This window comes from Natator depressus, chromosome 20, assembly GCF_965152275.1.
Source record: "Natator depressus isolate rNatDep1 chromosome 20, rNatDep2.hap1, whole genome shotgun sequence".
NCBI classification, from domain to species: Eukaryota; Metazoa; Chordata; order Testudines; family Cheloniidae; genus Natator; species Natator depressus.
In genome coordinates, this window is record NC_134253.1 from 13101168 (window position 1) to 13114298 (window position 13131).

The window sequence follows — 13131 nt, forward strand, 5'->3', positions numbered from 1 at the left end:
AGTCCGGACTCCCAGACCTCCCACTCTAACCCCTAGCCCCCACCCCACTCCCGGAGTCAGAGATAGAACCCAGGAGTCCAGCCACTGTGTCCCCAGTGCCACTAACCATAGGACAGCTTTGGCTGCAAAGAGAACCCAGGAGCCCTGGCTTCCAGCCCTGGTCCTTAACTACAACCAACCCTCAGAGCAGTGACTGCTCCCCAGCGGGCTCAGGCCGGCTTCCAAGCCTGCCTCTCCGTAGGCGCCAGGGAGAGCAGCAAACCAGCAAGCGGGCGGACACAGAGATGGGCGGAGGGGAGTGCTGCTTGCTTTGCCCGCAAGTGCCAGGGATGCTCAGCAGATACTAACACTGTGCTCGGCCCACAAGCACCTCGTCCAGCACTGCCAGCCCCCCATGCAAGGGGACACAGCTCTCCCAGGAGCCACCGGTGCCGCGCCAGCCCCATGTCCCTGCATCCAGCCAGCCAGTCAGCTATTTGGTTCCATGCTAGCTCCCGTTCCGATATCTGGCTTCTCTTTTCGTGAGCCAAGAAGGGTTTGTGCGAGGGGAAGGGGCTTGGCTGGCAGCCCTGGCACATGGTCTCCTGCACCTGGCAAGCAGGTGAGCCCCATAATGCATGCCCCCTGCCCAGGAGGACCCCCCCCTCCCCCAGTGGGAGAGAGTGTAACATAGACGCTGCAGCTGGACAAACATCTCGTCAGTGCTCTCAAGCCAGGTAGGATAGAGGGGCAGTAGGGGGCATGCGCCCCACTCAACCAGTGCTCACCCCAATGCCCCATCGTGATGCTAGGGGGTGCTGTGCTGCGGACAGCAGGGCGGGGTCTCAGATGGGGATGCTGTGCTGCAGGGAGTGGGGCAGTGGCTCAGTAGGGGGTGATCTCACCCTTGGTGCTCTCAGCTGAGATTCCCTTTGGGTTATAAATCATGCCCTCCCACAACTCAGCCAGCTCCCTCCTCATTCCTCCCCAAAGGAGTGGCACAGCCCGCCCACCAGCCCAAACCCACTGAGCTGCCCCAGGCTCTGCCCCCATCCCTGGCAGAGCTACGCCCACAGCAGTGGTTTTCCCAGGTGCCTGGAGTTGCCCCAGGGGCCGCTGGACAGGCAGGTTTTGTCTGGGCCTTTCTCAGTGGGGTAGTAATTTGGAGGAGGAGGCCACTGATTGCACCTGAGGTGGGGGTCAGGGGCAGCAGGAGAGGCCCCCTCCTTCCCCCCATGCCAATCTCCCTGTGCTGTTTAAGTCACAGTAGCTGCTTCCCCCAGGGCCAGCGATTCCTGGCTGCTCCAGGCTGGGCCGCACCAGAGAACATGCCTGACCCCAACCCTCACTTGGCTGCTCCCCCACCCCCACGTGCAGCTCAGCCCCCAGGCTAGTCCCTGCTCCCTGGCCTTTCACCCCTGCTTGGGGCCTCTGGGCAGCCAGGGCTGTGCTGCTCGGCTCTGGGAGAGGGATGGGGGGGTTTCCAGGAGGGGATGCCCAGGGGAGGAGGGGGAACCCTCGACAGCTAGCCAGGAGGAATGTTTCCCCAACACCCGTGCCGACTGCAGCCCCAGGGCAGTGCAGGGTGGCAGGGGCTCTGTGTCTCGGGGGGTGGGGGGGGAAGCTGGGGGCTATGGGGTGGGGGGTTCTGGCCCTCCGGAAGGTGAGTCTGAGTTCGAGATGCCCCCTCCCCCAGTGGCAGGTTACCCATGGAGAGCAGCCCTGCTGGGGCTTGTGTCCCCCCAAGCTGGTTGGGGTTTAAGCCCCAATGTACCTGGCTGGTTCCAGAAGAAACAGAGAAGCGGGGGTTGGGGTGTCCCTGGCTGAACCTCCAGGCTCCAGCAGCTGAAGGTTCTGGCTGGTCCTGATTCCCTGTCCGCAACCCACCATCTGGGGCAGCACAGGAAGGGTTAACACTGCTTGGGGGCAGAGCAGCCCCCCATTCCGGGAATGTCCCTGCCAATCCTGCAGGGGTGCGGGAGCAGGGAATGTAGGGGTGGGGCAGAGGGAAGGGAACAGGCAGGAAGGGGATATGGGCAAAGGGGAGGCCAGGAGAATGTGGGAGGAAGCAGGGTGATATTGGGGCAGGGTGGGCATGGGGGTGGACAGGGTGGTATGAGGGCAGGGTGGGTGCAGGGGGCAGCATGGGTGCAGGGTGATATGGGGGCAGGGCAGGCATGGGGGCAGGGTAGGCACTGGGTGATAATGGGGCAGGGTGAGAGCAGGGGGATAGGGGGATATCAGGGTAGGGTGGGTGCGGTGGGGCAGGATGGTAGGCATGGGGGCAGGGAGCTACAGGGCAGGGTCGGCACAGAGTGGTATGGGGCCAGCTGGGCACAAGGGAAGGGGGGTGCAGGGTGGGATGGGGGTAGTTCTCTCTCAGGACCCCACTCCACAAGGATCCAGGCGTGAGAGCTCAGAACTTGCGTTCCACGAGGATCTGGGTGCAAGAGCTCAGAACTCGTGTTCCACCAGACTCCGGGCATCCTCCTTTGATCTGGGAGCGAGCGTTTCCCCTCCTCCCTCCGGAACTCCCTGACACTTGAAATGAGGGATCTTCGGCAGCTCTGACGCCTTTGAAGTTCAGATGAGATGCTGCTGCCTGGCATTCGCCTGCCGCTTTGCCTCTTGATCGCTGTGTTGCCGAGTTTCTTGCAGCTAGTGAATGATGGCAGTGAAACTTTCCTCCTGTGCCAGCGCCTGCCAAGGGGGGCACCCAGCTCCTCAGTGAAAAGGGGTCAGCTCCGCCAGGGAGATGCCCTGGGGCACCGTGCCGGGGGTGGTTCAGCGAGGCGCACTGGGGCAGGGCAGGCAGCCCAGCAGGGGACCCCATGGCAAGGCGGGTGGCTCAGCCCCCTGGATGGGATGGACACCGAAGGCCAGAGTCTTGACAATGCCGTTCCCAAGAGGAGGAGCCCCCACCCAGTAAGTGGGGTGGGGTGAATCCCATGGGAGTGAGTCCATCACTGCCCCCAGCTCCTCCCTTCCTGCTGCCCCGGGATCATGTCACACGGTGCCTGGTGCTGCAGCCTCCACCCCCAGAGCATTCCCTGCGTTGCTCTGAGATAATGGGGTTCTCCTGACCAGTGCTCCTCCCCCACATGCACAGACCAACCCCCGCAATGACCAGTCCCCTTCCCCCACACAGACCAACTCCCCTCCCCTCCAGACCGTTCCCCTCCCAGCGGCCCCCCAGGCAGCGCTGTCCCCCCATCCCCGCAGGAGGCCTGAGGTGCTGCTCCCCCAGCAGAGGCCTGCTGGGGAGTCCCTCACAGCCCTGTGGGACATTCCACACCAGGGAGCCTCTGTCTGTCCGCGGCTCCCCCCATCCTCACCCTGGTGCCAGATTCCTGCCAAGCAGCCCGGAGCCCAGCTGCATCATGCTCCGGGGAGGTGAACGGGCCCAGTGGAGAGGGGGCAGCCGCAGCGCCCCACTTACCGCATCGGGGTAGGGCTGGGGCAGGGTGGCAAAGCCAGTGTGGGGGAAGGGCAAAGGGACACTGTCACTTCTGGGCACAAACCCTCGGCCCTGTTAGATGGCAGCAAACTCTAGGGCCTGCCCAACGGGCTCTGCACAGCCCCACAGAGCCACGCTGACCTGTGGGCAGAGATCCCAGAGACCCCAACACCAGAGCTACAGCGAATTCCCCAGCTGCTTGCAGTGCAGGGGCTTTCACCCACCCTGCTGGTTGCAAACACCCCCATGGCCAGCTGAGACATAGCAGTCCCTTCCCACCTCAACAGCACCCCAGTGATGACGGCTCCCACCTACCACCATGTTGCAGCCACGTCTGGGGCAGGGCACAGCTGTGTGTAACACTCACAAAGCCGTGTGACGGAGGGCTCAATCAGCCAGCACTGAGCTGCAGCCATTGCCCGGGCAGGGTGAACAGCAACACGGCACAAAAGTTCAGGACAGGAAGTGCAGGAAAAACCCAGTCTCTGGCTGGATGTGCAGGGCGGCAACGAAGAAAGAGGCATGTCGTCGCCTGCCTGCATACTTGGAACTGCTGCCACATGGGGTCAGAGGTCACTCGGCACTGCAGCCCTGCCCAGGTCACAGGGGGCATGGCCTGTAGGCTGGTGTGGCTTTGATGTGCCCGCCAGGTCTCGCTCTCCTGGGGGAGGGAGGACAGGGGGGTGATTGATCCTGGTGAATGCAGCCTGTGGGTGAGCCCAGGGCTGAGTGAGCAACAATGGGGTGGTGGACAGCAGCCACTGGGCTTTTTTGCACGGAGGTCCTGCCCTATGGGCTGTGGTGGTGCGGGGCGGTGTCTCTGTTTGGGGAATGTCTCTCCCTTCTGAGCCAGAACATCGGGGTCCGCAGCGGGGCTGGCAGCTGGGGGATTTGGCGGGGGAAGCTGCCGGGCAGGTGGTGGTAGCTTTCACCTGCTGGGCCAGGAGCCACCTCTCAGCAGCTCCCCTAGGCATGGGGCAGGAGTCTGGCCCGTTGCGGGGGGGAGGTCAAACTGGGGACAGGGGGGAACCCTCTGCCCCTGGCCAGGAGGATCAGAGACCCTGGTGCACTGAGGCAGGGACCCTCTCCTGCAGGGCTCCTAAGGCTGGGCTAGCAGGGGGCTGCGGGTCGGGATGGAGGAGCACCGGCAGAGCTGGGGGGCAGGGACGGGCTAGCAGGGGGCTGCGGGTCGGATGGAGGGGCACCGGCAGAGCTGGGGGGCGGGGCCGGGCTAGCAGGGGGCTGCGGGTCGGATGGAGGGGCACCGGCAGAGCTGGGGGGCGCGGCCGGGCTGGCAGGGGGCTGCGGGTCGGATGGAGGGGCACCGGCAGAGCTGGGGGGCAGGGACGGGCTAGCAGGGGGCTGCGGGTCGGATGGAGGAGCACCGGCAGAGCTGGGGGGCGGGGCCGGGCTAGCAGGGGGCTGCGGGTCGGATGGAGGGGCACCGGCAGAGCTGGGGGGCGCGGCCGGGCTGGCAGGGGGCTGCGGGTCGGATGGAGGAGCACCGGCAGAGCTGGGGGGCGGGGCCGGGCTAGCAGGGGGCTGCGGGTCGGATGGAGGAGCACCGGCAGAGCTGGGGGGCGGGGCCGGGCTAGCAGGGGGCTGCGGGTCGGATGGAGGGGCACCGGCAGAGCTGGGGGGCGCGGCCGGGCTGGCAGGGGGCTGCGGGTCGGATGCAGGGGCACCGGCAGAGCTGGGGGGCGCGGCCGGGCTGGCAGGGGGCTGCGGGTCGGATGCAGGGGCACCGGCAGAGCTGGGGGGCGCGGCCGGGCTGGCAGGGGGCTGCGGGTCGGATGGAGGGGCACCGTCATGCACCTTGGCTGGGGGAGGCAGGGGTCGAACGTCCCCCGGAGCAGAGAATCCTCCCGCCCCCGCGTTTCCCTGCGGGCGGGGCTCGGGGCTCGCTGTGTATTTGTGGTGACGTGGCGCCCACTGGTGGCTCCGTCCTGCTACAGCCACCAAGTCTGTGCTGGGCGCTTTGAGCCACCCCAGGGTTTAACCCTGCCCGAGCTGGACCTCTGGGTCCTGGTGGGGCGGGATGCATGGGGCAGAGCTTCCCAGGCCGCAGCATAGGGGGACGGGGGTCAGATGCCAGGCTCTGCTCACATCAGGCCCCCTAGACACATGGCAGGAGATCCATGCGGTGCCACATCCATGCCCACCCCTCTCGAGAGACCTTGGGCCACAGGACACCTGGGTTTCCCATCCCTGCCCCGGCCATCACTGGGAGGAGCTGGGGGCGGCTTCTGTTCAGTGAGCCAGAGGAGCCTGGCTGCAGCAGGCCCAGGGGCAGTGAGAATGAGCCTGGGTGTGATGCTGCCATCACAGGAATTGCTGGGACGTGGCACACATGGAGATGTGACCCCCCCCTGCAGGGCAGTGACATGCTGCACAAGCCTCGTGCAGGATTCTGAAAGGGGCCAGCAGGACCCTGGGGGGCAGACACCGGCCGCAAGCCTCCTGGTGCCCAAAGTGGCAACTCAGCCCCATGGGACCAGAGGAAGCAGCTAAAAGGCCTGGGCTCTGCGGAGCTCGTCATAGTCATGGGCCCAACGCTGGTGATCCCTGGGACAGGTCCACGGCACGGCCATGGGGAATGGGCCCAGTGCTGCTGATCCCTGGCAGGGGCGCACAGCATGGCCACGGGGAATGGGCCCAGTGCTGGTGATCCCTGGCAGGGGCCCACGGCACGGCCATGGGGAACGGTCCCAGCGCCAGTGATCCCTGGGAGGGGCCTGCGGCACGGCCATGGGGAATTGATCCAGCACAGGTGATCCCTGGCTGGGACCTGCGGCTTGGCCAAGGGGAAGCGATCCCTGGCAGGGGCCCATGGCCTGGTCAGGGGGAATGGGCCTGGGGCTGGTGATCCCTGAAAGGGGCCTGCGACACAGCCATGAGAATTGGGCCCAGCGCTGGTGATCCCTGGCATAGGCCTGCGGCACGGCCATGGAATACGGGACCAGTCCAGGTGATCCCTGGTATAAGCCCGCGGCACGGCCATGGGGAACAGGTCCAGCGCTGGCAATCCCTGGCACAGGCCTGTGGCAAGGCCATGGGGAATGGGCCCAGTGACAATGATCCCTGGCAGGGGCCCACGATATGGCCATCAGGAATGAGCCCACCACTGGCGATCCCTGGTAGGGGTCTGCAGCATGGCCATAGGGAACAGGCCCAGCACTGGTGATCCCGGACAGAGACCAACGGCATGGACATGGAAAACGGGACCAGACCCGGTGATCCCTGGGAGGGGCCTGCAGCTCAGCCATAGGGAATGGGCCCAGCACCAGTGATCCTTGGCATGGGCCCATGGCATGGCCATGGGGAAGGGGCCCAGTGCTGATGATGCCTGGCAGGGGCCCACAGCATAGCCATGGGGAATGGGCCTAGCGCTGGCGATCCCTGGCGAAGTACGGCTCGGCCATGGGGAATGGGCGCTGCGCCTGTGATTCCTGGCAGGGGCCTGCAGCATGGCCATGGGGAACGGGCTCAACGCTGGTGATCTCAGGCAGAGGCCCAGCGCTGGCGATCCCTTGCAGGGGCCCGCAGCACAGGGGCCCAACGCTGGTGATACCTGGCCCTATTGGAAATCCTGGGAGATGCATGCAATATTTTTAAATTCTGCTGAATTCTGCATATTTTATTTGTCAAAATAACAATATAATCATGCCAGTTTTAATGATTTTGGTCAATTTATTTCAAAATACCTGTCAGCCAGTATGTCTATAACAATACAGAACAAAAAAGATTCTGGTAAAAGCCTCTCCCATTCAGTCAGGCACATCTGCCCCATCCCCCACTCCCCCCCATCCCCATGTGTCCCTGCAGCCCCTCTCCCTAGGCTCAGTGCTGTCACCCACTAGCTCCTGAGCCTGCACTCCAGTCTATCCCCCCCACTAGCCACTCTGAAGCCGTCTGTGATTCCCCCAGCGGCCTGCTCTGTCCAAACCTGGCTCTGCAGGCAGGGTGCTGTGATTAATTTCTACTCCTGGGGGAATTCTGTAGCTGGGTATGCACAGAATCCCCCCCCTGCCCCGAGAAAATACATTCTGCCCCAGAAGAGCTGCAGTTCCATATTTTTCCCACCAGAGGCCACTGTGGTGCCAGAACAGCTGGCTGCTTCCTGCTGCTGGCTGTTCTAGCACCACAGTGCCTCTGGTGGGCGAAAGGTGGAACTGCAGCACTTCGTGGGCAGAAATGTCTTTTCTGTGGGAGGAAACAATTCCTGTGGGACACGTGAATTATGCATGTCTGCAGTGGTGCAGAATTTCCCCAGGAGCAAAAGTACTTCACTTAGGAAGGAAAACTCATGCACATCTACCAAATAGGGAACAACTGGCTTGGTGGCGGTACTGCTGCAATGGGCCTGCAGGTTAGTGTGGATCACAAGTTGAATAGGAGTCAGCACCGCCATGTAGTTGTGAAACAGCAGTGTTGTATGTAAGACACAGAAGGTGACTGTCCCGCTCTGCTCGAGCTGTTGAGGTCTCAGCTGGAGTCCTGTGTCCAGTTCTGGGTGCTGCACTTCAGAAAAGAGGCAAACAGGAAAGTCCAGAGCAGAGTAACAAAAAGGATCGAAGGTTTAGAAAGGAAAGATCTAGACTCCCGTGGTCCTGCCTTAGTTGGGCGCTTCTCTAGCTAGCGGCTCAAGGCCCTTCCAGCTCTACATTTGTAGATCTAAGCTTTAGCCCAGTGTACACACCTGTGCTGTAGGAGACCCCCTCGGCCTGAGAAGGGATTTGAACAGGGACATCCCACTGCCCAGGGGGGTGCCCTGGGCAGTGGGTGGGCTATAGAGTGGGGAGGAGATTGAGAGCACCCTGAACACCCCATAGCCCAGGACCCCTACCTGGGTGATGGGGAGAAGGAATGGGACTGGGGTCCCTGTCAGAGAGGGGAATTGAACCAGGGTTTCCCACATCCAGGGTAAATGTGCAAAGCCCTGGGGCTGAGGGTTAAAAGCTGGAGTGATGCATGTGCTCCTGCTGTTCATGCAAGACCCAGCTTGGGGCTGGACTCCAGGAGAGGGGCTCTGGGCAGTGGCCAGCAGAGGAAGGCGCCCCCTGCAGCCTGGATCTGGGCACCTGAGAGGACCCCCCCAGCCCTCGCTGGTCTCTGCTATTGACTGGCTTAGCTGGCTGGTGTTTGGGGAGCTCGTTCTTAGGCTCCTCTCTCCCCACGCGGATTGTACAGGGAGCCGGGGCACCCTACACAGGCTTTGGGGATGCTGCTGAGTGGCTGGTGCACATGGCGTCCCAGGTCCCACACTCTCCAGCAGGGGGAGCAGCGCATGCAGCCGCACACATAGGTCCCATCCTGTTTAGCAGGCTGCAGTGGCACATCAGCCCCATGTGCTCCAGCAGGGTGCACTGGTGCATACGCACACACAGGTCCCATCCTGACCAGCAGGGGGCAGCAGCACACATGCACACAGACACACACAGGTCCCGTCCTCTCTCTCTCTCTCCCCAGTGCTGCTCGCACCCACTAATCATGCCCGAGGGTGACCAAGGCAGAGCCATCAATGACCAGGCGAGGAAGGGTCTTTAGAACACATTTAATAATAAAACAATAGAGAGTGAGCGCCTCCCTGAGGCAGGAAGCTGGATCCCCCCCCCCAACCAATTAGTGACAACAGCCCCCCCCCACTTTCCCTCGAGCGGAGGGTGGGGAACCTGTTTTTTTTCCCCCATTCACCAAAAATTTCCAACCCTTCCCCCCCTTCTCTCAAACCAACAGCAAATCAACACAGAACAAAGAGGGGAGAGTGTCCGCCATGGGGAGGGCCCCAGTCCCAGGGACCGTCCCCCCAGTACACAGCACCAAGGGGCACCAGGGCTCTGACCTCCTGAGCTGGGATCTGCCCCCACGGAGGGCAGAGGGTGGTGGGGGGCTGTTTGGAACAGCCAATATAAAGTGGAAGGATAAATACCAAGAAGAGGATCCCCCACCCCGGCTGGCAGGGGCTGCTAGCTGTAGTGCAATTTTGACTCTCGGCTGCTGCACCTGCCCTGGGAGTGGCTGCAGAGATCCGCAGGGCTGGCGTTTCTGATGAGCCCTGATCCCAGTGGGCCACGCTCCAGTGAGAATCCAGCAGCTGCCAGAGCCCCACCCCCAGCCACGGGACCCCGCCCTCAATCCCCTGCCCATGGCCCGCAGGAGAGAGGAAGGAAGCCTCGGCCCCCAGTTTGCCTGAGGCACTGACGGCCTGGACCCCAGAACGGCCCTGGGAGCACGAGTTACAATCTCATCTGAGCCCCCCCCGGCCCCGGGAGAGGGAGGGTCAGGATCCAGGGCTCTGGCTCAGCCTGGCAGAGCGAGGAGTTCCCGGCCCTGAGAAGGGTGTGCTGCCTGGGATCCCAGTGACAGGATGGGGGCTCCAGGCCAGCGTCTGGCTGCACGGTAGCTCCAGTCCAGGCCCTTCCAGCAGCCTGGCTGTCCTGTTTGCTGGCACCGGCAGTGCTGGCATCTGGACTGGGCCACTAGGGCAAGAGCTGCCCTTTCCACATAGTGCCCACCTGGAGCCCAGAGCCCCCTCAGACACCCCTCCCGCCGGAATGGCTGGGGTCAGTTCAACAGCAAGTGCCGTCTGGGAGTGAGACCAGGTACCTGGCCGCGAGACTAGGCACCAGCGTGTGGGGCAGCTGGCCCAGGGGGCAATGGGGCAGAGCCCGCGGAGTAGGCTGCTCTGGCATCCCTCTCTATGGCAGAGTCTGCCCAGACTGGGGACAGCTGCACAGGAAAGCCAGGCAAAACCCAGCACTCTCCATGGGGGTCCTGCAAGGCTATGCCATCCCTGAGGGCAAGCATCGGAGGGCAGTGCAGGGCTAGCTCGGGGCCACCCCCAGATTTCATACAGGAGACATAACATAATAATTTAGAGATGCTGCGAGGAGGCTGGAGGGGAAGGGGAATGGGGCTGGCCCTACAGCGTGGGGTCAGTGCAAAGCAGGGAGCACCTGGGCCAGACCTCCAACCACACGAGAAAATTCCTGATCATAATTAAGAAAATTAATACTGACGTCGAAGGGTTTATTGCACTTGGAGAGACTTTAAATTAGAGCCCAGAATCCTGGCCGCAGCCCCGGGGCCGCCCCGCCCCACTTGCCGGGCTGCGAGCTCAGTGCTGGCGCGAGCACAGCTGGCGGGCCATGGCTTCGGCTTCCTATGCTGCAATCTTTGGCATCGCTGAGAGTGGCCCCGAGGACCCCTGACTGGAAGTGTCCATCATGTCCTCGGGGGAGCTGCCTCAGACAGGAAGTGGGCTGGGGAAGGCAGGAAGTCCTGCCCAGCTCCATGGCGGTGGCTGCATGGGGTGATTGTGCTTGTCCGGCCTAGCTCCGGCAAGTCTGAGTGGACGGGCAGCTTGTAAACTGTCCAGTTCAGACTCCATGACCCTGTGCCAACACCAGCCGGCCGGACAGAGGGACGGCATTTCACGCTGGGCCGCGGGAGGAGTCCACGGCTCCGCAGAGCCCAGCAGGGCCTCCCGGCAGCCTTCAAGTATTGCCCATGGCTGGAGAGCGCAGCCCTCAGCATCTGACCCGCCGGGGCGCCCGCAGAGGGCAGTGGGTGGCTGCCGGGGTCTGGCGCCGAGGGAAGGCAGAGATGCCACCCCATAGGCACAGAGCGGGCAGGGCGCTCTCCAGTTGCTGCTGCAGTCCTGGGTGCTCACCTCATGGCCCCCCACGGTGGGGCTTCCTTGGGTCTGTCTCTGCCCCATTGGCAAGCTTGCTGGGTGCAGCCCGTCCTTGCTGTGCCAGGCCACGCCGCCCCTCCCCGATGCTGCTCTGAGGCGGCCGCACCAGAAAAAGCAAACAAGACAGACAGACAAACAGAGCCCAGACGCGCAGAGCAGCTGGGCGGCCCTGGCCCCGCTATGCCTCTGAGGCCGCCTGTGGCTTGAGCTGAGCCTTCTCCATGGCCGTGCCGTAGGGCAGGGAGCGTTTGAAAAACCCCAGCTGCAGAGACAAGAGGCAGAGAAGCAGGGCAGTGAGCGCACAAGGCAGCACTGGCACCAGCAGCATGCCCCAACGGCCCCGAGAACACCTGCCCCATCTCCCAGGCCCCCTGCTCCCGTCACTTGCCCCACTTCTGCCGCCAGAGCTGGGCATAGAACCCAGGAATCCCAGCTCCTCCCCCTACTGATCCCCAAGCTCCAGAGCTGTAACTCCAGTCCTGGGTGGAGTTATTTCTGGGAGACCCTCGCCTGCCCTTTCCGTGCTGGCACAGCCCCACCCTGGCACTGCTCTATCCCAGCCTGTGGAGAGCTCCCTCCTCACGGAGGGCAGGCCCCACACTGGAGCCTGGTGGATGTTCACAGGTGTTGAGACCCCAGACCGCTGGCTCAGGACCTGCATGGTGCTGGTGCCTGTTCCCTGCCTGGGGAGGGATAGATGCCCATGGGCAGCGAGAAGTGCCTGCTCCCCAGCTGCACGCCTGGGGAAGCTGGCACCGATCGCCCAGTGGTGCGGCGAGTCTTGCTGAGCTGAGTGACGCCTGCCGGCCCCGGTGCAGTGTGCCCGCAGGGGGACAGCCAGGCCTCTGCTCCCAGGGCTGGTTCTGGAGGCTGCTGGCCACCCCCCAGCCCCAGCCCAGGCACTCTCCAGCTCCAGCCGGCCGCTCCCGGTCCCATGCACTCACCTTGTACAGCACGTAGATGAGCAGTGCCAGCAGCAGCAGCCCGAGCAGGATGGCCATGATGATGATCCAGAGCGGGACCCCGTGGCTGCTCTCCAGTTTCGCCCACTGAATCGCCGTGGACACCTGCCGACGCCGTGAGATGGGGAGGGTGAAACAGCAGCTGGGGCCTGGGCTCCCCTCACAGCCTCCTGCTTCCCCGGCCTGTAGCAGCCTGCTCTCCTGAACCCCATGTGGGCCCAGACCTTGTTCCCACGCCCTGAGCTCCCAGAGCTGAGCTGTCAGGCCCAGAGAGCTGACCAGCCTGGAACGGCAGGTTAAGGCCCTCTCCTACACACGCACTCAGCTGGTCACTAGGCCTGGGGTGGGGACCTGCCACAGGCTCCTCTCACCTGGGACTGGGCTGGGCTTTGACTTTGCCCCAGGCACCCCCCATGTGTCCCCCTCTGCCCCACCCGCTCTGCATGGCCCATGGGCAGCCACTGACCTTTAAGGCTTCGCTGGGGTAATCCTGGGGCTGGATCTTGTAGGGCATCCTGTGGACCTGGTACACGGCCTCGCACTGCAGGGCCTGAGGCTGGTTCTCTTTCTGCAGGGAAACCCGGAAGGGCAGGTTGGCAACATACAGTAACAGGATCTGGAGGGTAGCGGGTGCCCCGGCGCAGCTGGGCGATGGCCGCGGGGAGAGGGCGGGCTCAGGACAGGGCTGGGCACTGCCAGCAATCAGACCTTGGAGCTCATGCATGGCCCAGATGTCGGGGCAATTTGCTTCTGTTGGCTTCAGGTCCAGGAAGCCATGGGTGCTGATAACACAGGGGTCAGCTAACAGCCCTGGAGGGGCTTTGCAAGATGCAGCTGCCTCTGGGGTGGGGAGATGACCCACCCACAGGGCAGGGCACCACCAGAAGGGCCAGGACCCTGGTTTTACACCTTCCCTCCACTACCCTTTGAGCAGCACAGTCAGCCCTTCATCCCTGGCACCCAACTTGCCCCCCGCAGCACAGCCATTCTCACCCTGGGGGCACCCACACTGCAGCATAACGCCCCCTCATGCTGCA

At 63.4% G+C, this 13131-nt stretch overlaps 1 protein-coding gene across 2 annotated transcripts in view; it reads right to left on the minus strand.

Annotated features, from left to right (window-relative positions):
* Positions 1-9162: 9162 nt before the first annotated feature.
* ITGA5 (integrin subunit alpha 5) overlaps positions 9163-13131 on the minus strand; it is a 49842-nt gene continuing 45873 nt past the window's right edge. For both annotated transcript variants that reach the window (XM_074935002.1, XM_074935001.1), the window contains exons 28-30: positions 12561-12662; positions 12077-12199; positions 9163-11394 (exon numbers count right to left, since the gene is read on the minus strand). In XM_074935002.1, the coding sequence (XP_074791103.1) occupies positions 11311-11394; positions 12077-12199; positions 12561-12662 (309 nt within the window). In that variant the 3' untranslated portion in view covers positions 9163-11310. The remainder of the gene's footprint in view (positions 11395-12076; positions 12200-12560; positions 12663-13131) is intronic.